The 26,026-nt window shown below is 34.3% G+C and overlaps 2 protein-coding genes across 8 annotated transcripts in view; one reads left to right on the top strand and one right to left on the bottom strand.

The window, feature by feature from the left end:
* The window catches only part of LOC127727247 (40S ribosomal protein S21-like), a 1,096,693-nt gene that overhangs the window by 185,339 nt on the left and 885,328 nt on the right, over positions 1-26,026 (bottom strand). The window lies entirely within an intron of this gene.
* The window catches only part of LOC127727235 (uncharacterized), a 47,484-nt gene continuing 41,613 nt past the window's right edge, over positions 20,156-26,026 (top strand). Inside the window, exons 1-2 of one of the 3 annotated variants that reach the window (XM_052234715.1) lie at positions 20,156-20,447; positions 22,563-22,698. In XM_052234715.1, coding sequence (XP_052090675.1) covers positions 20,175-20,447; positions 22,563-22,698 — 409 coding nt within the window. In that variant the 5' untranslated portion in view covers positions 20,156-20,174. Of the gene's footprint in view, positions 20,448-22,562; positions 22,699-24,234; positions 24,271-24,326; positions 24,363-26,026 lie in introns of those variants that run through there. The other 2 variants (XM_052234718.1, XM_052234716.1) reach the window with 2 other exon arrangements.

Here is a 26,026-nt window from a genome sequence, read left to right as displayed (position 1 = left end):
TTTATATTTAACTTTAAGAACAACTTTTTATGGATGTGGGTACCGAAGTCAACAACCTATGAAATCCTGATCTTTTTACACGGTACAAAAAAGTTACTTTTTATTAAATTGTCCTCGACTGACTGGATATTCAACCGAAGTATAATTTAATTAAAAGCTTTGTAGATGTCCATCCGAGGCAAATTATATAGTTTTTATAAAAGGGTTCATAGTTATTATGTATCTTAAAAAGACTAGCTGATCAAATCTCGGTTTATCGAGCTCGGTCACTTAACTTGACATTCGACATTCCGTATGTTTTTAGCATGACATAGTATGATATGATACTGTTTATTGACCTACGTGAAAGATTATGTACTAGCATGTACTTATGTTACCTTTATCATTATACCTTGTATAGTTGTAAGTCTAATATAAAACCAGAATAACAGTTCGTTATGATATGAAATATATTTTCGATGAACACCCAAAATAGTGAGGAAAAGTTTGCATATTCATAAGTTCGGATTATTATTTATATTTGAATCTTTTTGAACCCTTGGATAGCCGACAAAAGACTCATCATTTTTAGAAATGGGATCTGAAAAAGGAACTTCGTCAAAATTTAAAACTATAACGCTTATCATCGAAGGAGAAAAACTGTGCGCATACCGAGAAGAATTAATGATCTTTTCTCCAGTATTCAGGAACATGCTAAGCTCTCCTTTTAAAGAAACACATTCAGATGAAATTGAATTTCCAGGGAAGAATATGCTATCATTCAAGCGTTTCCTGGAATGTTTGCTACGAGGCCCTTTTTCTAGCGTCACAAGTAATGTTAATATGTATCAATAAAACAAGAGTTAAGTTTGTTATTGTTTTGGAACCACTCTCTGAAATAATGTACGGTGGCTTTGATATTTATGCGTTTAATACAAATTTTCATACGTTGAAAACATTCTGGATGGTGTAAATGTATGTGTCTGAGGAAGATATAATAAGATTGCAATTATAGAAATGAAAGATTTTGTAAAGTATGTATGCAATACAAAATTGAAGACGAAAACCACTTCATGTGGCATTGTGAATATTATAAAAGGAAAAGAGAAACTATTGACACAAAAAAAAATCTAAAATTCATTTAAGTTTTAAAGTTAAATCAAAATTATTATTTAACGGGTCCTTACAAATACTTAAGATGTGTTCTTCTTATATTTCTGAATTGTTTTAACAAAAGTTAGAAACGATGTATACCAATTACATAACACAGTTATCTTGTATAGTTGCCAATCATATATTCTATGTATTATAATAATTGTACATTGTATCGAGCCTTTACCGATTGTTATAATTGTGTTTGTAGTTGACAAATATTGTCTACATTATCTATTTTATTATACAATAATAAGTTTCCTGACAATATATTTAATCACAAAATACAGTTATAGAAATAGAACACAGCCTATATATATACCAATTATACTTTAATTTCAGGGTCTATCCTCCCTAACCAACTCTCATGTGTCTCATTTTTAATTCCAATATCTGAACGTGAAACTGGAAACATATTCCTGATTTAACATTGCATGCATTGTATTTCAGAAGTCTATGATGATCTCGGAGTAGTCTCCTTGGTCTAAGAGGGATTTTTTTTGTGAGAGTTATCCGTCTTCGGGGTTTTCTTTGTGGATATTTGTCTGTCTTCACGCATTCTCCGCCCAGAGAGTTATTGGTTCACAGAAGTTTTTTTCCGTAAGCGTCATTGGACTTCACTAATTATCTACGTATTGAGTCATCGGTCTTCAGAGATCCGTGAGATTAATTGGGTTTTACAAATTTTCTCCGTAGAAACTTATCGTTCAGAGATTCTCATCGTAGATAGTTATTGATCTTCAAAGAATCCCTTCGACTAATTTAAATACATTCTTCATATGATGAAGACATAATCAGTTTAATTGAGGTCTGGAGCTAGCATGTCAGTAACTGCTAGTAATCCTTTGTTAATCTATGTTGATCATTGTCATTTTTCTTAGTTTCTTCTGTTATCTATTCTAACATAGTACTCGGATTTCTTTTAAACTGAGTTTTACTGTGCGTACTGCTGTGTGTTTGTTAATCCGCATTGGCTAGAGGTATAGGGTGAGGGTTAAGATCTCACACAACATGTTTAACCCCACCGCATTTATGCGCCTGTCCCAAGTCAGGAACCTCTAGCCTTTGTTAGTACTGTGTGTTTTTTTTTATTTTGGTTCATTTATATGTTTCGGAGTTTAGTGTGTCGTCCATTTCGCTGTACTAGTCTTCATTATTGTTTAGGGACCAGCTGAAGCCCGCCTCCGGGTGTGCGATTTTCTCGTTGACCCATTGGTGGCATTAGGCTATTTTCTCAGTCCCTTTGGTTTGGTTGTTGTCTCTTTGACACATTCACCGTTTCCATTCTCAATTATGTTCTGTCAGTTTTTCGTATCTTTTGTTTATGTGTTGATTATTTCTGCTGAAATGATAAAACAATAAAAAAAAATGCAAGCCAACGATATCCCTATTATGTTATCGTGAATTTCTGCAGTACCAACTCGTAGTAAACATTACGCCAGGGTCACGGGCTGTAAAAATTCAAGTTAGATAAATGTTATCCACTTTTTTGTTAAAAATGTAATCGGTTATATTTTTGTTTTTCAGATGAGAACGTCCATTACATACTGCCCCTTGCTCATGAATATCAGACGGAAGCTTTGCTCAGTGAAATCGACTCTTTATTAGCTTTGAAGAGTGTACAAGACGAACATAAACTGTCTCCTTTGGACGTCATCGATAACATCGTAGAGGCAGAAATATACGGATTAAAACGATATCTGGACATTAATATAAATATCGCGTCAAAAGAAAAGTACATACCGGCTTTACAAGAACCCAGATTTAAATTCATCTCTATGCACAGTAAATCAATAATGTCAGAAAAACATTGGGATTACAAGGATAAAACTTATCACAAATTACATCTAATCTGAGTATAGTGTTTATTCAAATAAATTATGACTTGAAATGAAAACTTACTATCTTTATATCACGCGAAATAGAAAAAGTCACGGAGATGCTCATTAATACTTTAAAGGATCAAAGGAGATGGGATTATTCATCAGTTTGTTTTTATCTTTTTGTGTAAAAAATGATATAAAAACAATCGCGCAAACACTTATGTTCGTCCATTTATGGAACTCAAGGTCGATAAACAGACCCGTAGAAATAGGTTTCTATGAATCTTCATAAATAAATTATTAAATATCAGCTTTTTGAATTACTTGTATATTTTTGCAGTGACCATTTATTTCTGTAGTATATGAACTCTGACAATTATTTCTGAATGTTTGCTCAAATAATTAAGAAGTTCTCAAAGTTCTGAAAAGTAGCAAGTGAATGAATTGACCGTGACAGTAATTGATCAGGTGTTCTGCTTGGATTTTTATAAAGATTTAAATATCAAAATAGTTCGTCTTCTCATATGATGTATAGTTTGGAATGCTTCAGGAAGCTGTCCCAGTCAATAAAAAGTAAAATAACAAAAAAATACCGAACTCCAAGGAAAATTCAAAACGGAAAGTCCCTCATCAAATGGCAAAATCAAAAGCTCAAACACATCAAACGAGTGGAAAACAACTGTTATATTCCTGACACATCAAACGAGTGGAAAACAACTGTTATATTCCTGACACATCATACGAGTGGAAACCAACTGTTATATTCCTGACTTGGTAATGGAATGTTGTAGATACTTGCAGGCTTCTGTGAAGGTACTGCTATTTTTTTAATTTCTGTAAATGGTATTGTCTTGTTGAGGTGGTTGGTCTTCTCACAAAAAAGTACATACCGACTTAACAAGAGCTCAGATTTACAAGAACCCAGATTCGTTCCATAAATGGACGAACATAAGGTGATTGGTCTTCTAACATATGGTGGTTGGTCTTCTCAAATATGGTGATTGGTCTTCTCACATATGGTGGTTGGTCTTCTCACATATGGTGGTTTGTGTTCTCACATATGGTGGTTGGTCTTCTCACATATGGCAGTTGTTCTTCTTATATATGGTGATTGGTCTTCTAATATATGGTGGTTGGTGTTCTCACATATGGTGATTGGTCTGCTCACATATGATGGTTGATCTTCTCACATAAGATTGTTGGTCTTCCCATATATATAGTCCCTAGTGTGGACAGTGTGTTACTTGCCAGTTTTTTTTATACCCCTTCCAAATTTATTTCTCCATGTTTTATGCCTCAAATAGCAAGTAGGGGGATGAAATTACACTGTAAAAAAATTTGGGTCATGAATTTTAAGGTAAAGTAGTGATTTGGTCCAGCTGAAAAAGGTTAAAAATTAGCACTTCGGAAGCTGTCAAAAGATTTCAAGACCCCCTTAACATAAAATTGTCCATATTTTGAGTTAGAGCCGATGAAGTTTTCTATAATTTTGATATAATTTGTCCCAAAAGTAGTACAACACACTGTAAAAATATTATTGAGAAAGCGCAGGTGGGATTTTTTTAATTTTCATTTATTGTCTAAAAGAAATGCACTACGAAATAACTGTGTACTCGGACCATATGGTGGTTCTCACATATGGTGGTTGGTTTTCTCATTTATGGTGGTTGGTCTTCTCACATATGGCAGTTGTTCTTCTTACATATGGTGATTGATCTGCTCACATATGGTGGTTCTCACATATGGTGGTTGGTCTTCTCAAATATGGTTGTTGGTCTTCTCGCATATGATTGTTGGTCTTCCCACATATGGTGATTGGTCTTCTTACATATAGTGATTGGTCTTCTCATATATGGTGGTTTGTCTTCTCACATATGATGGTTGATCTTCTCACATATGGATGTTGGTCTGCTCGCATATGATTGTTGGTCTTCCCACATATGGTGATTAGTCTTCTTAAATATGGTGATTGGTCTGCTCGCATATGGTGGTTGGTCTTCTCATTTATGATGGTTGATCTTCTCACATATGGTTGTTGGTCTTCTCGCATAGGATTGTTGGTCTTCTCACATATGGTGATTGGTCTTCTCACATATGGTGGTTGGTCTTCTCACATATGTTGTTTGGTCTTCTCACATATGGTGACTGGTCTCCTACACATATAGTGGTTTTAAACTTCTACTGCAGTTGTTTTATAAAACATTGATAGTCCGCGGATTTTCCGACTTGATTTAAGAGTCTGTAATCCTAGGGTTTGATAGATTTTCTTTACTGTTCCTGGTTCCCGATTGTATGTTAGGGTTGCAAATCTGGCAGCTCGTTTTTGTACCGTTTCTATGGATTCAATGTTGTGTTTTAGGCGTGGATTCCACACTTCAGAGGCATACTCGTGGTATGGAGCCATGAGCCTAAATATCTTGTAGACACTGGCTTTCATATGTTGCACTTCAGAAACTCAAGTACTCGATTGTATCAGATGAATGTTTTTATGTGGAATGTAATAAGTAAAGACATAAAACAAAACTAACTTTATTTTCATCACACGAGCTAAACTTCCGTAGAAGTGATTATTTTGAATTGAAAGCCTCGGTCAATGTTAAGAAGAAATGAATACTGCTAACAGAATACCTACAGAAATTTTAGACGCCCGCAGATCCTTCCAAAAGTGTGCATGGTAATAGTTTGACCAATGGGATGCCAATAACAATGTTGTCAAAAGATCTCACACTCGGCATAATTATGTGAACTTAATATAACAAGATCAAATATCAGCAAATGTCTGAAAAAGGGTAAAAATGAAAGAAGTTGATTGGTTTTCTAATTATCCCTTGTGTGGATGTGTTAATGAAAAGATATCAAAGTGAAGTAATAAAATATAAAATGTGTATGTAGAAAACAACCAGACATGCTACAAGATTAAAACTTGTTTTACAGTTCTTGAGTAAAAGAATATTGGAATTGCTTGACCTCTTTTTTTTACTTAAAAGAAATGAGACCATTCTGCCAAAAAGCAGGGAATATAATTATCTACATCCATCGTAATGGTAGAGTTCGTAACAAACACGGCGATAATCTCAGATTGAAATCTTCAAACTCGGTATATCATTTCAAATTAGGCAAGTAAACGCTATACTTTATCGTCGAGGATATTCCTATGGGCACCAACTGTACACCTCTCCTGACCGACCTTTTCTTATTTTCATATGAGTCGGAGTTCCTTCAAACACTTGTAAAAAACTAGAAGATCAAAGAAGCTAGATTATTTAGTTTCACATACAGGTATATTGATGATATTATTTCCATTAACAATCCAACCTTAAAGTTTTCTGATTGGGTCGCATTACTATATCCTCCTGAACTAGAGATTAAAGAAACACCAGATACAGCTTCCTCCGCATCATTTCTAGACATTTACTTCGATGTAACAACAATGTAACAACAACAGTCATCTCAGTACCAGAATCTTTGACAAACGAGACGATTTCAGTTTTTTGTGAAATTAAAACTTTTTTCTAACCTTAGCAGCAATATACCAACTTCATCCTCGTATGGAGTATAAATGTCTCAACTCATACAATATTCAAGAGCTCGGAGCTGCTACACAGACGTCATCAGTGTCTGAGCAAAAAAATTAATGAGCCAGGATTTTGTCAAAGGACGTCTCGTCCTTTTTCTCAAAAAGATCATCGGAAAGAACCAGACCTACTATATAACTATTCAGTGTCTACTTCACAAATAGTACAAGATGGTCTTGAGTAATAGATTCTAGATGCTGAAGTTGTGAATCTTTTTATTTACTTTATTTTTCCCGTTATCTATCATCGTTCTATTGTGTTTATTTTAGTCGTATGACTTATGACGTGACTCGGTATTTATGCATCCCTCCATCGGGGTTTTGACTTTTTATATTTGGGTATTCCTGGTGGAGGTAGGTCCTGATGTGCGACTCGGAAACAAATGGTGTTTTCAGTGTTGTTTCTTTTTTGTTTACTCTTGTTTTTGTACTTACTTAATTTTTACTTTATCGAGAAAGCGTATACTATATACGGTATGTACTATCAAAAACAAAAACATGTTGACATCATTGTTAAATTTACACCTTTTTTGTTGGCGTCTTTGTTAGATTAATTTGCATGTTTGTTTGATTTTATTTAGTCGGTTGTGTTGTATGTCTATTACGTATATTTTCACAGTTTTGGCAGATAGGTCCCAATTATTGTCACATTAACCTATTATATCTGTTTGGGTTGCTCACCAAATTTGGCAATATAGCGGAAATACTAACAACTGTCATACAAGTACGAGATTTGGCTAGCTATAAAACCAAGTTTAACACACCATTTTCCTCTAAAAATGCCTGTATGAAGTCATGAATATGGCAGTTGTTTTTCACTTCTTCTATTGATTGATAGCGTTTGATTTTATCAGTTTTTATGGACTTCCCCTTTATTAATGTACCTTGGAGTTCGGTAATTTTGTTATATTAGTTCAGAAGTTAACTATAGAAAAACTGAGATGTTTGCGTTTGTGATAGATCCTTTGCTTAAGGTAGTCAAACTGTGCCATATTCTAAAACAAAATCATGTGTTAAGAATATCCCTTTTGCTGTTTTTTTGCCAGCCAATATTTCTCTATGTCACCACTCCAGATTGTAAGATGGGACATACATCTGAATTCAAGACATACATAAATTAAAACTCCAATATGTGTATTGATATACAAGTTTATTTTCCAAGTGCACACTTTTTGTAAATATATTAAAGCAGATAATTTAATCTCCGTTATACAAAATTATTAAGTTGACATTTACAAGATCACATAACTGCTGCACTTAGATAAACAAAATTCTGCTTAGATAAGATCTACAAAAGTAAGATACTTTTTAATGAAGTCGCAATGCATATCCCTTTCAATATGTAAAGAAGTTATTTAATGTTATTATTTATATGTATTGATATATAAGTAATAACGTTGCACAGACATAATTTTAGTCTTAGATACATGATTTTTTTATTAGTTGTTATTGGCTTTGAACTAGCTGTCAGTAACTGCGAGTACTCTGAGATCTGTATTTAGTGTCCTTTGTTTTTGTTAGGGATGAGGGATGGAAAAATACCCTGCCACGGTCAGGTCTGTGTTTATATTTTGATGTTTTCTTCTTTGTATTGATCTGATGAGTTAAGCATTTTTTCAACTGATTTTTATAGTTTGTTCTTATGTTGTGCCAGGTAAGGGGAGGGTTGAGCGCTCACAAACATGTTTAACCCCGCTACATTCTTTATGTGCCTGTCCCAAATCAGGAGCCTGTAGTTCAGCGGTTGTCGTTGGATCATGTCTGTCTAATTTTTTTTTCGTTAAATGTTTTGTTATAAATTAGGCCGTTAGTTTTCTCAATTGAATTGTTTCATATTTTTCATGTCGGGGCCTTTTATAGCCGACTATACGGTATGGGTTTTTTTTCTCATTGTTGAAGGCCGTACGGTTGCCTATAATTGCTTACATCCACTTCATTTGAACTTTGGTGGATAGTTGTCTCATTGGCAATCATACCTCATCTCCTTATTTTTATAATAATAGAAATAGAAGAAATGAATAGATGAAACTAAATACAGAAACAAAACAAAAAGATATATCATCCTATTCAGGTTTTATCATTCTTACAATGTTCTCTCACGCCTACATACCGCTTGTGTCGCAGAAAAGCAAAATGTTCACATGCACTTGTTTTTGAGGGATCGAACCCAAGCCACCTGCCTTTGAGGCGAGCACCTGTTAAGTTTCGGTGCAGATAAATTAATATAATGCTGTTTTCTCGTATCATTTATTGACATCAGAAATGATTGAGATCTGAAACATTAAATCAATCAGTTAACAATAATCATTTGGATATTCCTCTATCCCCCTCAAGTTATTGTTATGTATATTTGAAATATAACGATGACTGATGATGCGTAGACCTCTAATTTTTTTAGATAAGATAAAGATGTTTATTGCAATAAGCATAATTATGCTATAGCATATTTAGATTATAACATTATCATGTGTAAGCAACATGAAAAAAGTAAAATAACAAAAATACCTAACTCCAAGGAAAATTCAAAACGGAAAGTCCCTTATCAAATGGCAAAATCAAAAGCTCAAATAAATCAAACTAATGGAAAACAACTGTCATATTCCTGACTTGGTACAGGCAAATTTATAAGGATATAATAATATGTAGTTACATAAAACAGTAGAGAACACAATAAATATTATGAACACTTTGTTTATGAAAAAAGACAACATATATAACTACGTTAATATGAAAGTTCTCAGTTTCAAACTTTCGCACAAAAATCACATCAAATTGTAAATAACTGGTTTTGCTTGAACTTGTGGTAAAAAATGTAGTTTGTTGGTATTCAGCCATGTATGTATTTTTATCTTGTGAATTAAGAAAAAAATGTTTATATGAAATGTATGGTACTACACATTCGTAACTTTCCAAATATAATGTATGTAATCGTGGAGCCATGACGGTTTTTTTCTCTGACAACTGGAATGTCTTATTGGCGTTGAAGCTTCTTTAGGAGGCGAAGAATTAGTTTGTGTCGAATCCATAAAGTGATTTGTGTAACGGAGGTTTTTGAACCATCTGTAGTGCTGGTAAGTTTGATAGTTGTGAATGATTCAAAGCAATATCTGGAAGGTGTGACTCTATGAGAGTCTCGATCCTGGTCGTTCTGTTCATCTGATGTAGCACACAAGTTTTCAGTGAGCCTATTCTTTTCAGTACAAGGATCACTAGAGAATTTTGTTTTACCTTAGAAGATGGTTCCTGTAACACTGGCTTTATTTTTTGTGGATAATACTTCATCAAATCAATGTCAGTTGACATCCTTTCTTGGCATTTGTTCGCTGTTGCAAAGGATGACTCTTTCCGATCCATCAACCCGTATTACATATTGGTCAAATTGTCTAATTTCAATAACTTGTCCTCTTTTGTCCAATATCAGGGGATTCGGAACATTCTGGTTCTGGATTCGGACATGGTCGTCAAAAGTCATGGAGGTTGTTTTGTGTGCTTGGAAAGTTTTTCCGCTTCATGTGTTTATGCCGCAAAACCTCCTCTCGTTTCGATAAAGTGTTACGCTATGTGCAATGTGGTTTAAACCAAACTTGAAGAATCGGAATATAATCACGTATTGGGCGTTCATATACACACATAGCTGGTGATAATCTGGTGTCTCTGTTTTTTTTTTTTTTTCATTTAAGCGTCACTGATGCGTCTTTGGTAGTCAAAAAGTGCGTCTGACGTGCAAAAGTTTAATCCTGGTATCTATGATGAGATTATTTGTAAAGTGTCTATTTCAAGTTCGCCGTTTGGTTCAGTGTTATCAGTGATTAAACGTTTGAATGTTTTACGCCAACTTCAATTCTGCAATTAATTCTGAACCTCCTCTGAAGATAACTCATCAGGTATCCCAAAAGTAACAAATGTTCTTCGTAAGCATTCAATTAGACCTCGTTTGCCATTGTGAGTCCTTTCAATGATTGGCCAATTCGAATATCTGTCTACAACCACCATTTAACTGACTCCTTTATAATGGACAAAATCAGCGCACACACATTGAAAAGGGTAAATGAGGTAGTGATGGTGGAGCACTAGGTTGGGGTGGTGCCATTCGATTACATTGGTTGCACTCGTTTCGTAGAGTAATGATATCTGGGGTTATTCCAGGCTAAAAAACTGACGATTCTGCTCTTGACATCATCAACGTTACATCCTGATGAGCTGAATGGAGTATTGCCAAGACATTTTTGCGGAAGGCAGGTGGAAAAACGATGCGATCATTATACATGACTATACAATCTACGTGTATAGGTCCTCCTTAAGTTTGAAAAAATTATGAGTTTCAGTAGGAATTTCATGGCGAAATTCTGGCATTCCATTTTCGATAATTTCTACCAGTTTAATTGTTGGTAGCAACACGCACCATGTGCCATGTGATTGATTGTAGAGTGCCTATTGAAGAGGCTGTGGTCAGTTGGATTTATGCATCTGAACACACATCATAACAATCGTCTATCATAATTGAGGACAAGAAGTTTTGTCGAATGTCCTGAAAAGACAGGTAATCAAATTGGTTGCTGTCTTCAGTAATCAATGCTATATCAACAATTAGTTTCAGATCCTCCTACTTAAGCTTGCTGTTGGGTTCCGCGAAATAGCATCAGCTGTACTGTGTTTTGCTTCTGGGACATGCATCATTCTAAACTTGTAACTTGTATATGAAATCTGGTCAAGTGATCTGTCACCGAAAATTTTGAGTAGCGGTATGTGATAAATGGCAATTATGAGTTCTTCAAAATCAAGAACGAAATACATGGCTTTAATTAGTGCGTCAGCAACAGATTAGGCCTCACTCTCTACTGGAGCATATATCGTGATTCAGCACCATGAGTGAAGCGTAATTTTTCATCCATCGTGACAACAGAATGGTAAAAGCTTTGGGCATTCGCAATGCTTCTGAAATAATCAGAATCAAAATCCTGATTTGACCAGTTATTTGTCAAATATGCGCACTCATTCCTCGATCTGACTAATTATTACTGTCTTAGTTTCTTTTAAGAGATTTACCAGCTGATTATTCCAAAGAAACCGTGTGCCATGTTTGATTAATTGACGAAAGAGTTGCAAACGATCCGCCACACTAAATGCATATGAAATGTGATTGACAAGGCCAAACAACAATCAAACGTCTGTTATGTTTTTCGGAGTAGGAAAATCCAATATCGCCTGTAGGTATTTTTTGCAAGGGCGCACACTATCGTTTGTAATTTCGAATCCAGCGAACTTTAATGTTACATGTGCGAAGTTGAATTTCTCTGGAATTAAAGATATACCTTGTTTTCCACAAAGCTCCAACCAATGATAAGCCTCAACAACACTTTCCTCAATAGTATCGGACCACGGTAGAGTATCGTCGACACATTATTTAGTCTTGTTTGGCACATTGGTCACAATCACGTCGAGTCTTCTTGTGTAACCACCACCTGATGCGATGTATCCTTGGTGTAGGGGTGGACACATTTTGTACAGGTATCTGCCTCATTGGGTGATAAAGGTGGTAAGATGACTGTCTTCCTTTCAGATGGGTACACTATGTAAGCCATTCCAAGCGTCGAATACAATCTTCTTGCTCTGAGGGACTGATCTCGGCTGATTGAAAGGGGATTGTTTGTGATGTGGTCCCTAATTGCGTGAGCATTGAGAGCCTGAAAACCTACTGCCCGTCTCGAGTTCCCGTTTTTTTGGGACATATGACTATGCAATGACACAATGTTACGGAATCGCCAACTGGAACGGACTCAATAACACCTAAGGTGACGTCTTCATCTTAGGATGCTTTCACGTCGTCCTGCCAGTGCAAGGGAACTAAAACCAGAGTATGACATGCAACTAGCGTTGCGTTAGGGTCGATCATATGTTTAAAAGGTGGGCCTTCCATGAATGTCAGTTGTTGATGTTCACAGGTATTAAAAGTGATCGACTTGTAATGTTCAAGTAGTGATTCTCTGAATTTCGGTACGTTTTCCTCTGTTGGTGGGGACGGAAGTTTTGTTGGTATCGGAGAAGGTACCTCTTTAGACAGTTGCAATTAACTTGTGTTTAACTCTGCTCATTTGTCGGGAAGGAAGTACTAGTATCAGTTGCGCTTCCGGAGATTTCACCGATAGTAGGAAAGTTCTCAGATTTTATTTCAAGTGTAATGCAAGCCTCTTTGCTGAGAAAGAATTTGTCTGAGCTGTTTGTGATGTAAACAATTTGTCTGGTTTCTAGTTCGTGGTTATCTTGATCCTTTCTCGATAGTCTGAGAATGATGTCCCCAAGTATAACAATACATTGTTGTTGGCGGAATGAATCTGCATGTTCACCGGTATGATGTCACGTTGAGTCCAATTAATTTTGTGAAGCATTTTGTTTCCAGCTAGACAACAAGTATCAGCCATTGCATAGCTGGCTGTATTTCTCTGTTGACACACTACAGAGTTTTGAAACTAAGCTGCTTGTAATCATCGTCTACAATTCTAACGACTTTGTTGATGAACGGCTGTGGTTGTGATGATCGTTTAACCCATGTGTTCTGCAAGTAAAGATGATAATCCAGGTGTTTCTTTTCCCTTGAGAGAATACAGTTTCCGCACAAAGAGAATCGAATACAGAACTTTCAGTTTCTTTATTCTGTTTCACTTTTGGTCTACTGGTATTACTTCGACATACGGATTTAAAATGGTTTCGCGTTCACAGTTTTTATAGTATGTCCGTATGCAGGATATTCTTTCATCCTGGTCTTGGGTGGAGCACTTTATCCGTGACCTCTTTTTCCACAGTAATCCCATGATTCAACCTTGTTATCTACATGTTTTAGTGTCTTCGACGGTGGCTTCAGTTCCTTGGGAATTAAGAAGGCGTGATGCAGAACGTTTATCGGCTTCCTTTGCTTCAAAGAATGTGAAGACTTGTTCTAATGTCATGTCCATATTTTTGTCTCCTAAGAGATCTAACTGAATATCAGGGTCACTTGGTCCGCGGGATATTACATCACGTAAGATAGATTCTGTGTAGTCGACACTATGTTCACATCCTGGACATTGTTATTTGAATTTACAAACGCTGGCTTAGTCTCGAAGTCTGGCTCCAAATAAACTGACTGTCTCGTCGCGATCCTGCGTCATGCCCAGAAGAGCAACACGTGCTACCATAGTCTTTTCTTCTCTGACTGCCAGTGTTCACATGGTTGCAATTACTTCCTGTTCAGATTTTTCAACTAGTGAGCCTCCGGCAGATCCTGTCATATCGCGTCTCCAAGTTTCACCACAACATTCTAGTAGCCGAATAACAAGGTCTTTGCCGCTGACCTTAGTCGCTTGAATGTAGTCTTTCCATCGAGAGACAAAGTATTTCAATCTTCACTGGAACCAGCTGATGAAACAGTTGATACTTTTTTCTATTTTTGATGAGACAATGCCACCAGCGGCTGCCGAATGAAGTGTTGCATCAGTTGTTATTAATGCTGCAACCACAACAGCGTCGAGATCATCGGTCTTATTCTCGTATCTTTAATTGACTCAGAAATGATGGAGATCTGAAACAGTTAATCAATTGATTAACAATGATCATATGGATATTCCTCTAAATTTCAGGTAACAATATTTTGAAAGTTATTTTGATTTTTGATAGATCGGAAATTCATAAAGTGACTGTTTAGATATACGGTCATTTGAATAAACTAATTCTTAAACACCGTAGTAAAATCTTTAAATATTGTTTTTATCGGTACTAAGAATTTAATTTTTGAAACATTAAAACATAACTATCAAAATATTGCTATAAGTGATCCTATATGCTGCCGATACTGTTTATTTGTATTTTGGCATAGCACAAGGCGTTTGTAAGACATTTTTTATGACGTCCTAAATTTACACTAAATCCATGGGAAATGTACTGATTGATACTTAACGGTTTTATCAAGTATAAAAACACAAAATGATAAACACGATTATACCTGCATAAAAGACTGCTCGCAGTTACTGTTTATCGACGTTGCGAAGGCTGTGTAGCCAGTCAAGGTTGTTAAACATTCCTCTCGTCGTCGAGAAATCAAGCTTGTAAAGTATTTAACACGTTTATATTATATTATGCAGTCCTATACTGTAATATTCGTTGCTGTACTTCATAGAACATACTATACAGCAACATTAAGTAGAGTACACGGGAAGAAAAGACCTAGTGCAATGCCTGGAACAAACTTTGCAGAAAAAAAACAACTAAAATACAATTTTAACTGTAAATTAGCGAATTCATGTGTACCCCAAAAATATCATGCAGACTTGGTAATTGAACAACAATGGGTATAATTGTAACCTTTATCAATAAGTTTAAATGCACAAAACATGAATATTTGAAGGACGATTTTAAGGCTTGTTAGTTTTATTTGGAATAGTATACTTACGTCCCATGTTCGTGAAAAAAACTGGAGTCAAAATACCACTTTTTATCATTTTTTTTTAGCTTGAATCAAACCGAGTTCTACTTTAAACCTCTATATCTGGGAGAAAAGTATTATTAAGATTGACGGTAGATTTCAAAAGTTATAAAGATAAATAATTTATTTTTAAATCCGTCTTCACTTGTCTTATCTTCACCCAATATTAGGCTAATTTGATACTAGTACTATACTGATTTTGGTATTGGCTTCGGGATTTCTGCGTAGTATTTATAGTGTACTTCTTTTTGTTATTTCAACGTTTTTCTTTTTGACCATTGTGTTATCTGTTTTACTGCACTTCTGTCTTTGTATTGTCCCATCGGTATCTTCGCCGTCTTTTTACTCCATTTAAACTATTTTGATTACAAAAATGGCGAAAAAAGGACTACTATATGAGTCATTAAAAATTTCGAATTTTGAAATTTGAATATGGAATAAATCTTACCAGCTGAAACCTTCACATTTATTAGAAAAGTATAACAAAATGTTTTACTTCTATAGCATACATGTATATACAGAATGCATTCTTTAAAAGGATTTCATACAAGAGTGTATAAAACTTTTGATAGGTAGTGCAATATTTTGTCTATCGTTTTACCGTTTTCGATAGGAATTTCGGCTATAAAGAAAAGGTATGGATATAACTTAAGCATGCTAAGACTTGTGTTTCGTTAACAATGAATGTGTTTTCAAAATCAAAACTTCCCTCAAATATTGTTTTACTGTTATAGCTTTGATTTTGGTAACAAGAACGTATATGTATGATAAATTACCAAATTTAAATCTATTCTGTCTATCATGTGTTACTTGTTTTGTCTATCATGTTACTTGTATTGTCTATCATGTGTTACTTGTTTTGTCTATTATGTTACTTGTATTGTCTATCATGTGTTACTTGTATTGTCTATCTTGTTACTTGTATTGTCTATACTGTATCTTGTATTGTCTATCCTGTTACTTGTATTGTCTATGCTGTTACTTGTATTGTCTATCCTGTTACTTGTATTGTCTATCTTGTTACTTGGATTGTCTATCCTGTTACTTGTATTGTCTATCCTGTTACTTGTATTGTCTATCCTGTTACTTGTATTGTCTATCCTGTTACTTGTATTGTCTATCCTGTTACTTGTATTGTCTATCATGTGTTACTTGTATTGTCTATTCTGCCACCTGTATTGTCTATCTTTTTACTTTTATTGTCTATACTGTAACTTGTTTTGTCTATCATGTGTTACTTGTATTGTCTATCCTGTCACTTGTATTGTCTATCCTGTTACTTGTATTGTCTATCATGTGTTACTTGTATTGTCTATCCTGTTTCTTGTATTGTCTATCTTGTTACTTGTATTGTCTATACTGTTACTTGTATTGTCTATCCTGTTACTTGTATTGTCTATCCTGTTACTTGTATTGTCTACCCTGTTACTTGTATTGTCTATACTGTTACTTGTATTGTCTATCCTGTTACTTGTATTGTCTATCTTGTTACTTGCATTGTCTATCTTTTTACTTGTATTGTCTATCCTGTGTTACTTGTATTATGTATCCTGTTACTTGTATTGTCTATCCTGTTACTTGTATTGTCTATCATGTGTTACTTGTATTGTCTATCCTGTTACTTGTATTGTCTATCCTGTTACTTGTATTGTCTATCCTGTTACTTGTATTGTCTATCCTGTTACTTGTATTGCATATCCTGTTAAGTGTTTTGTCTATCCTGTTACTTGTATTGCATATCCTGTTACTTGTATTGTCTATCCTGTTACTTGTATTGTCTATCCTGTTACTTGTATTGCATATCCTGTTACGCGCATTTTCGCTATCGTGATCCGTTTTTCTACAGATTTTTTTTTTTATATTTTCGTGATCCGTGATCATGGAAATTTATTTTCTGTGAATCGTGATTGACAAAAAAATCAACTCGTGAATCGTGATGAGACCCCCCCCCCCCCCCATCAGGCCCCTCAGTTATAATGATTTCATACTAAAATACTACATTTCTTAGATTTCAAGGCAATATAAAAACAAGAAAAAATAATTTGAAATATGGTAGCCTGATACTGTACTCACATAAATTCAGACGCTGAAAAACAAATTAAATATGCTTTAATTTCATAAAATGGATGAAAATTTTGTTTATTAGTGATGCAAAGGCTCACAAATCCAGTGACGGATCCAAAAGGGGGGGGGGGGGGGGGTCCGGGTGTTATATGGGTGGAACCCCCTTATCCTGGGTTGGACCCCCCTTTTAAAAATGACTGGATCCGCCCTTGCAAATCCTTAACAATATAAAAATAAGAAGATGTGGTATAATTGCCAATGAGACAACTCAACACCAGAGACCAAATGACATAGAAGTTTTACAACTATAGGTCACCGTACGGTCTTCAACAACTCCATTTAAACGCTTACAACGCCGTAACTTGCCTATTTCAAAAGTGAGGCAAAATATATTCGCCGAGAGAAGCAAGGCGAAAAAAAATTCCGCTCAAGGCCCCCAGAAGCTCTGGAAAAAATGACGCAAAATTGTGCATTCTGAGCGTTTCTCGGACCCGTTCTTAATCTGAAACGCAAGTTTTGTTTTAATTATGTTTTCCACAATATTCTGGTCTCAAAGCAAAATATATAGATTCATTGTAAAACTCTTAGTTTTTAGGGACAACATCAAAAGACCGATAAGTAGGAGAAAGCAAAAATCGTATTTCACATAAGTAAGTGTGTGGCTGCTGTTTTTTTTTTTTTTTTTTTTTTTTAATTGAGAGTTTCGGCTTGCAGAAAACGTATTATACCTGTCAATTTTTTTTTTCAAATCAAGTTAAGAAGGGGCTGATTATCATTTATTTAGCTATATGAATTCAGATTTTATAACGCATTTCAATTACAACTTGATGTAGTTCCTAACTGGGATAAAAGGGTACACTCATGGTAGACTCAGGAAAACTGTTCTTAGACCTCATTGCTACATTTTATACCGGCTGATTAAAGTCGGATCTGTCTGTTCTGGTCTTGTATTGTGTTTATACTTTGATGTATTTTTTTGTTACTTTGAAATTTATTCACAGTACAATACTTTAAGTACCGCTTAAGTCGACGCTAGGGGCCGTCTTGACCTTGTTGTAGGGTATGAATGATTCTTTCATTGTTGAAGACCCTCAAGCGACTGTCAAGATGAAGAACAGGAATAAACACCATTGATAATTTGTACTTTTTCTATGTAGTGTGTGCGATTTTGTCAAGCACATTTACTCCATATCCCTTTATTTTCTATTTAAGGGCCTGAACACGGCTTAATGCAAGTTTAGCCTTTCAGTGTAAAAGGTCGTATGGCAATACATGATTTTTATTTTTTAATGATTTGATTCCGGGAGGTTGCATGGTTGTCTCACTTTAATTTAACCCATGTCAGCTTTTTAGTTTTATTTACAGAAAAGGGAGCTAGTCTTGTATTCTTTAATATGAAGTTTAATTTTCCATGAAAAAAAACGACCAATTTTTCTTTGTCCGATAGCATCGAATCTTCTCAAACCATTTTTCGAAAATTATCTGGACATCGGTGGACATGCAACATTGCCAAACCACACAACCTTTCACCCGTCATCGTTGATCTTTCCCAAGTCTTAAGTCTACTCAAAGCAGAGAATGAACGTTTACAACATACAGATGTTTCGAGAAGAAATCAACAACAGCTTAATATTGGACAACTGAAGCGTTAGTCATAAGGGTTGATTGATTGATTGGTGTTCGCTTAACGCCACCTCAGAACAAAAAAGCGAGAGCTAATTTCAAATATTTTTACAATTTAAAGTAGGTTTTAAAATTAGACAAAAGGTCCTTAAATATAATAAAACTCAAGTTTAAACAAAATTACTAAATTAAATGAAATTCAACACTACTGAAGACAATAGTCATAAAGAAGGGCAATAAACGAACAAAAGACAAACCCAGTAATTAACAGATAAGACAAATAACGACAAACAATAGACAATCAACACTGAAAACTAAAAATAAACGAGGAACATGGATCCCGAAAAACAGGGGACGACGTCAGAGGGTGAACAGAACTTGCTTCTTGCAAGACACTCGCCGTGAAAACAATTTGACATGAAGACAATCTTTTGTTTCAACTTATCATATTTTTTTTCTCGAAATTTTTAAAAATGAGGCATTTGCCTCATTTGCCTCAATGTAGTTACGGCCCTGGCAACGGCGTGTTTAATTGAAAACAAAAACAAATAACAAACTAGTAGTAGGTGTGCAGAAAATTCGACCTATAGTTTGACAATAACCCATATAGTTATAGTAGTATAGGTAGGGGCGGTTTCAGGGTTCGAGGAGATGGGGTGTAACTGTCCTGGCCAGTAATTATATCGCCGAGCATAACGAGTCAGAAATATTTGCAGACGAATTTATGAACCCCCTCCATTCATGAGAAAACTTATTTTTAAATAAAATGGATACACCCCAATGAATCTGACACTGCTCAGAGCACACCCTTACCAGAATATTTCAGGCCCTCCTCGTGATTTATCTCTCCGACTAGCGCGAGGTTTTTAATTAAGTCATCGTAGAGAAGTGAAATATAAGGACTGGATTATTCGGGTAAAATGTGAAAAACTTATGAACCCAAAATTCCCCATATCTATATAACTTTTTAATCTCATTTAAAACCGACTAGTGATGCAAAAATATTTTATAGTTTTAGCAGCAACTGAATAAAGTCATCATTTACTTTTACGCAACTAAAATTTCAATGTTGACACTAAAAACTACTTTAGGTGTACTTAAAGCCGTAAGATTTACTCCATCAAAACAATACAGGGTAAACTCACATCATTGTTTTATATAAAGTCGCTAAATTTTAATCAGTTCATGATTGATACAGCGGATGAAGACCTCATATTTTCTTATATTTGACCCGGCTTTTAAAGATATATACTTAACAAAAGTCGGTTTACTTTTATTCAGTTTTTAAACAAGTACCTGCAAATATGTCATTTAAGTTTTTTTTTTAGCTTTAAATGTATGTGCTGTATATAATCTTATTGTCAATAGTAAATTCTCAATATGCAGGTGCTCCTACATACAGGAGGCTAATTCATAGAAGAAGTGTACATTCGGAAACGAAATGACCTTTTCCGTGTTGTATTTATATGCATGGTTATTCACCGCGGAACTGCTTTGTTGACATATGGCCGAAAAAATAAACTTGGCAGGTTTCAGCGCGTTAGGACCAGTAGAACTTCAGATGTTCAAAAATGCTTTGATGGAACTGGAGGATGACAACGATGAAGACATGTACAGTCGACCTGGAGCCCAGTTATCCGGAAAACAAACGTTTACAAGTCAAGACGGAAGAAGCGTTACTGGATACCCGGTGCTCGTTGACTTTCGACGTCTTTTGCAATTATCTCCCAGCAATCTGAATGCAGCTTTTACAGGAGACAGTTCAATAATACCTGGTGTAGGACTTTATTCATGCCTTACATGATGCTTGTTTCATAAAATAAAAAAAAAAACAGCCAAATTTTTTAGAACCACAATGCACAAGATGTTTGGTTGACAAAGAATGAATGACCCCATTAAAATTTTTTGTAAAATACAAATCACCAAAAGACATCAGATGTTAAATGATCTAGATTACAACATGTAATCTACAACTCTGAAAAAGGGGTAGGTCTTTTCACCACAGAAAACAACCGAACACCTTAAACCACATGCGAACACCCCAAAAGTGAATTAAAACTTTGAAAAAAACAATAATGTGTGTCAATAAAAGCAGAAAACTGTTGAATTTGTTGATTTTTTATCGCAATTTCAAAGAATAATTAAACTGAGAATACACACATTCGTTTAAGGAAAATTTGTATTTCATTTTCTGGACAAAAACGAAGCTTCATCGGAATATTACTTTACTTAACAATTTCAGAACACAGGAGCATGGATGACTTATATGTGTTCTTAATGTAGGATAAATCAATTTTAGCCTGACACGCGTCTGGAAGGAGGGGGATAACAAGATTAAACGTGATAATCGCCAATCTAACAAATTCAAGTTTTTGACTAATCAAAATTTCTACAGGTAATGCCAAATGCAGCTTATGTATCCTAAAAAATGCGAAAAATGTATTTGTACATAATATATTCATGATATCTTGACACACGTCTTAGATAAACATGTTAAACGTGATAATTTCAAATCTTGATTAATCGCAATTGTCAATAATGATTTGTGCAAGAGTTTGAAGTTAAATTTCTCAGAAATAAATAAGAATATTCATTTCAATGATTTCCACATAATAACTTAAGTTTGAATGAATGATATCCACAAAAGAAGGTGTAAAATGAAAATTGGAATAAATAATTAAACAGCTTGACACACGTCGGTGTTAATCAGATTAATGTCTTACTCGCTTATAATGATTAAACGCAATTAACAAATGTACACACAATTTTGAGTTACAGGAGTAACACTGTACTGAATTCTTGGAACAATTTTGTCTGCTCTCCCCAAAAGGCCAAAAATCGGGCATTATGATTTCAGTTATAGACTTTTAGAATATTTTGGAGATCTTTTCTAAAAAAAATTGGTTCAGACAATATATACCTTTTTGTAAATCTCTTCAGATTTTAGAACCAATCGTAAATTTGAGCAATAATATCAAAAGGAAATAAATATTGTTCAATTTTTTTTATCGGAAATAAAATGTTGTCCAATAATCTTTACAGGAAATTGTCGACTCTTTTATTTTTTCGATGTAAATATTTGTTCTTATTTCCTTTTATTTGTTATCTTAATACTTTATTATTAAACCTATCGAACCTTCTAAAACACTTGTTGAAACTCTTTACTAAATTATAACCAGTAGACAATATAAATAGCACAAAAAGATCGAAACAAAGATTATTCTTGTGTTCTGCGGTGTTTTACAGTGTTCATTGTGGTCAGTTACTCTCCTATTCTGTAGGATGTTAAAATTCAGTCTCATATCCTTTATTTGTTAATCTTTTTACTAAATTACAACAAAAGTTAAAATAAATTTAAAAAAAATGATAAAAAGGTACTACATTGTACTTTGGGTGTTTGGTGGTATTTTGCAGTGTTCATGACTCTTCTACACTTTTGGGTGTTAATAATTGGTCTCGTTTCCTTTTTATTTGTTAACCTTTTTACTAAAATACGTAAAATAGATAAGATAACATAATAAAATATTGGTTTTTCATAGTTTTAGATTATTTTGGGGTGTGCGGTGGTGTTCGGCGGTGAAAAGTCATATCGGTAAAAAAGTGTCTATATAGAAAATATCAAGCTCTAGTCTAAGCCGTTCTTTGTGAATGACTTTCAGAGATATTGTTAAGTGCATTTGTAGGATAGATATTTGGTCATTTCTAGTCTGTGGAATCAAATACAATTTTTTAATTACAAGAAAATTCTCATGGATATCTTGTTCGAGTATGCTTATAATAATGCATTATACTCTAAAAAGGGATGTTAATTCAAACTGTGCACCATAATCTTAGTTTGAGACAGGACATACTGTTAAGGAAAGGTATATTGATCTTGTGTTTACTATTTCAGATATCTAACAAAGACCTACTGCATTCAGTGATAGGACTCTATGATGTATCTCTATCTGAAATGACTCCAGATGTTCTATATTCTACAGTCTGTGAAAAATGGGCCAGAACAATAGTTATTGTCAGAGATGTAAAAGGTATAAAAATTTGCCCGAACAATAGTTATTGTCAGAGATATAAAAGGTATAAAAATGGGCCAGAACAATGGTTATTGTCAGAAATGTAAAAGGTATAAAAATAGGCCAGAACAATGGTTATTGTCAGAGATGTAAAAGGGATAAAAATAGGCCAGAACAATAGTTATTGTCAGAGATGTAAAAGGTATAAAAAAAGGCCAGAACAATAGTTATTGTCAGAGATGTAAAAGGTATAAAAATGGGCCAGAACAATAGTTATTGTCAGAAATGTAAAAGGTATAAAAATGGACCAGAACAATAGTTATTGTCAGAGATATAAAAGGTATAAAAATGGGCCAGAACAATAGTTATTGTCAGAGATGTCAGAAATGTAAAAGGTATAAAAATGGGCCAGAACAATAGTTATTGTCAGAGATGTAAAAGGTATAAAAATGGGCCAGAACACTAGTTATTGTCAGAAATGTAAAAGGTATAAAAATGGGCCAGAACTATAGTTATTGTCAGAGATGTAAAAGGTATAAAAATGGACCAGAACAATAGTTATTGTCAGAAATGTAAAAGGTATAAAAATGGGCCAGAACACTAGTTATTGTCAGAGATATAAAAGGTATAAAAATGGGCCAGAACAATAGTTATTGTCAGAAATGTAAAAGGTATAAAAATGGACCAGAACACTAGTTATTGTCAGAGATGTAAAAGGTATAAAAATGGACCAGAACACTAGTTATTGTCAGAAATGTAAAAGGTATAAAAATGGGCCAGAACACTAGTTATTGTCAGAGATGTAAAAGGTATAAAAATGGGCCAGAACAATAGTTATTGTCAGAGATGTTAAAGGTATAAAAATGGGCCAGAACAATAGTTATTGTCAGAGATGTAAAAGGTATAAAAATGGGCCAGAACAATAGTTATTGTCAGAGATGTAAAAGGTATAAAAATGGGCCAGAACAATAGTTATTGTTAGAGATGTTAAAGGTATAAAAATGGGCCAGAACAATAGTTATTGTCAGAGATGTTAAAGGTATAAACATGGGCCAGAACAATGGTTTTGTCAGAAATGTAAAAGGTATAAAAATGGGCCAGCACAATAGTTATTGTCAGAGATGTTAAAGGTATAAAAATGGGCCAGAACACTAGTTATTGTCAGAAATGTAAAAGGTATAAAAATGGGCAAGAACAATAGTTATTGTCAGAGATGTAAAAGGTATAAAAATGGGCCAGAACAATAGTTATTGTCAGAGATGTAAAAGGTATAAAAATGGGCCAGAACAATAGTTATTGTCAGAGATGTAAAAGGTATCAAAATGGGCCAGAACAATAGTTATTGTCAGAGATGTAAAAGGTATCAAAATGGGCCAGAACAATAGTTATTGTCAGAGATGTAAAAGGTATAAAAATGGGCCAGAACACTAGTTATTGTCAGAGATGTAAAAGGTATAAAAATGGGCCAGAACACTAGTTATTGTCAGAGATGTAAAAGGTATAAAAATGGGCCAGAACAATAGTTATTGTCAGAAATGTAAAAGGTATAAAAATGGGCCAGAACAATGGTTATTGTCAGAGATGTAAAAGGTATAAAAATGGGCCAGAACAATAGTTATTGTCAGAAATGTAAAAGGTATAAAAATGGGCCAGAACAATGGTTATTGTCAGAGATGTAAAAGGTATAAAAATGGACCAGAACACTAGTTATTGTCAGAGATGTAAAAGGTATAAAAATGGACCAGAACACTAGTTATTGTCAGAAATGTAAAAGGAATAAAAATGGGCCAGAACACTAGTTATTGTCAGAGATGTTAAAGGTATAAAAATGGGCCAGAACACTAGTTATTGTCAGAGATGTTAAAGGTATAAAAATGGGCCAGAACACTAGTTATTGTCAGAGATGTTAAAGGTATAAAAATGGGCCAGAACACTAGTTATTGTCAGAGATGTAAAAGGTATAAACATGGGCCAGAACAATGGTTATTGTCAGAAATGTAAAAGGTATAAACATGGGCCAGAACAATGGTTATTGTCAGAGATGTTAAAGGTATAAAAATGGGCCAGAACAATGGTTATTGTCAGAGATGTTAAAGGTATAAACATGGGCCAGAACAATGGTTATTGTCAGAAATGTAAAAGGTATAAAAATGGGCCAGAACACTAGTTATTGTCAGAGATGTTAAAGGTATAAAAATGGACCAGAACACTAGTTATTGTCAGAAATGTAAAAGGTATAAAAATGGGCCAGAACACTAGTTATTGTCAGAAATGTAAAAGGTATAAAAATAGGCCAGAACACTAGTTATTGTCAGAGATGTAAAAGGTATAAAAATAGGCCAGAACACTAGTTATTGTCAGAGATGTAAAAGGTATAAAAATAGGCCAGAACACTAGTTATTGTCAGAGATGTAAAAGGTATAAAAATAGGCCAGAACACTAGTTATTGTCAGAGATGTAAAAGGTATAAAAATAGGCCAGAACAATAGTTATTGTCAGAGATGTAAAAGGTATAAAAATGGGCCAGAACAATAGTTATTGTCAGAGATGTAAAAGGTATAAAAATGGGCCAGAACACTAGTTATTGTCAGAGATGTAAAAGGTATAAAAATGGGCCAGAACACTAGTTATTGTCAGAGATGTAAAAGGTATAAAAATGGGCCAGAACACTAGTTATTGTCAGAGATGTAAAAGGTATAAAAATGGGCCAGAACACTAGTTATTGTCAGAGATGTAAAAGGTATAAAAATGGGCCAGAACAATAGTTATTGTCAGAGATATAAAAGGTATAAAAATTCAACTTTTCTTATTGAATTTACCAAAACGAAAGGTGATGATGAATAATTTACTTTTGTAAACAGTTGTGATCAAAATTTGTTTTTAATTGTGATTTATTAATTGTTAATAAATTGCTTTGAGTCTATTAACCACTAAAATTCAGATAATCTATTGATATATAGTGTCTGAAACATAGTCTGGTGTCCCTACTTATAAATGTATAAACAATTGACTTCTTGACATGAACTTAGATTATCTGGATTGACCTCCCTTTCCCCACTCTTTTCCTCGCAAGTTAAATTTTTTTTTTATAAAAGTCTAGACCTTTGACCTTATGGTGTGATTTAATTGGATTTCATTTAGGTCAGTTGTTACCACAAATCATAAGTTCAATCAGTTCACAATACACATATATATATATAATACTAAGTGTCATGCAGACGTACATGTACATCTACACCTTTAATTGAAAGGCGCATACTTTTCAAAGATCAGTCCCTTGGGAAAGTTAACATCAAATATTATCAAAGTAATAAGAATATACACTGATCAGGTAACACATTGAAAT

Source organism: Mytilus californianus, unplaced genomic scaffold, assembly GCF_021869535.1.
Source record: "Mytilus californianus isolate M0D057914Y unplaced genomic scaffold, xbMytCali1.0.p SCAF_19, whole genome shotgun sequence".
Taxonomy (NCBI): domain Eukaryota; kingdom Metazoa; phylum Mollusca; class Bivalvia; order Mytilida; family Mytilidae; genus Mytilus; species Mytilus californianus.
The sequence above is the reverse complement of the archived record's forward strand: the minus strand, read 5'-3'. Positions and strand labels throughout refer to the sequence as shown.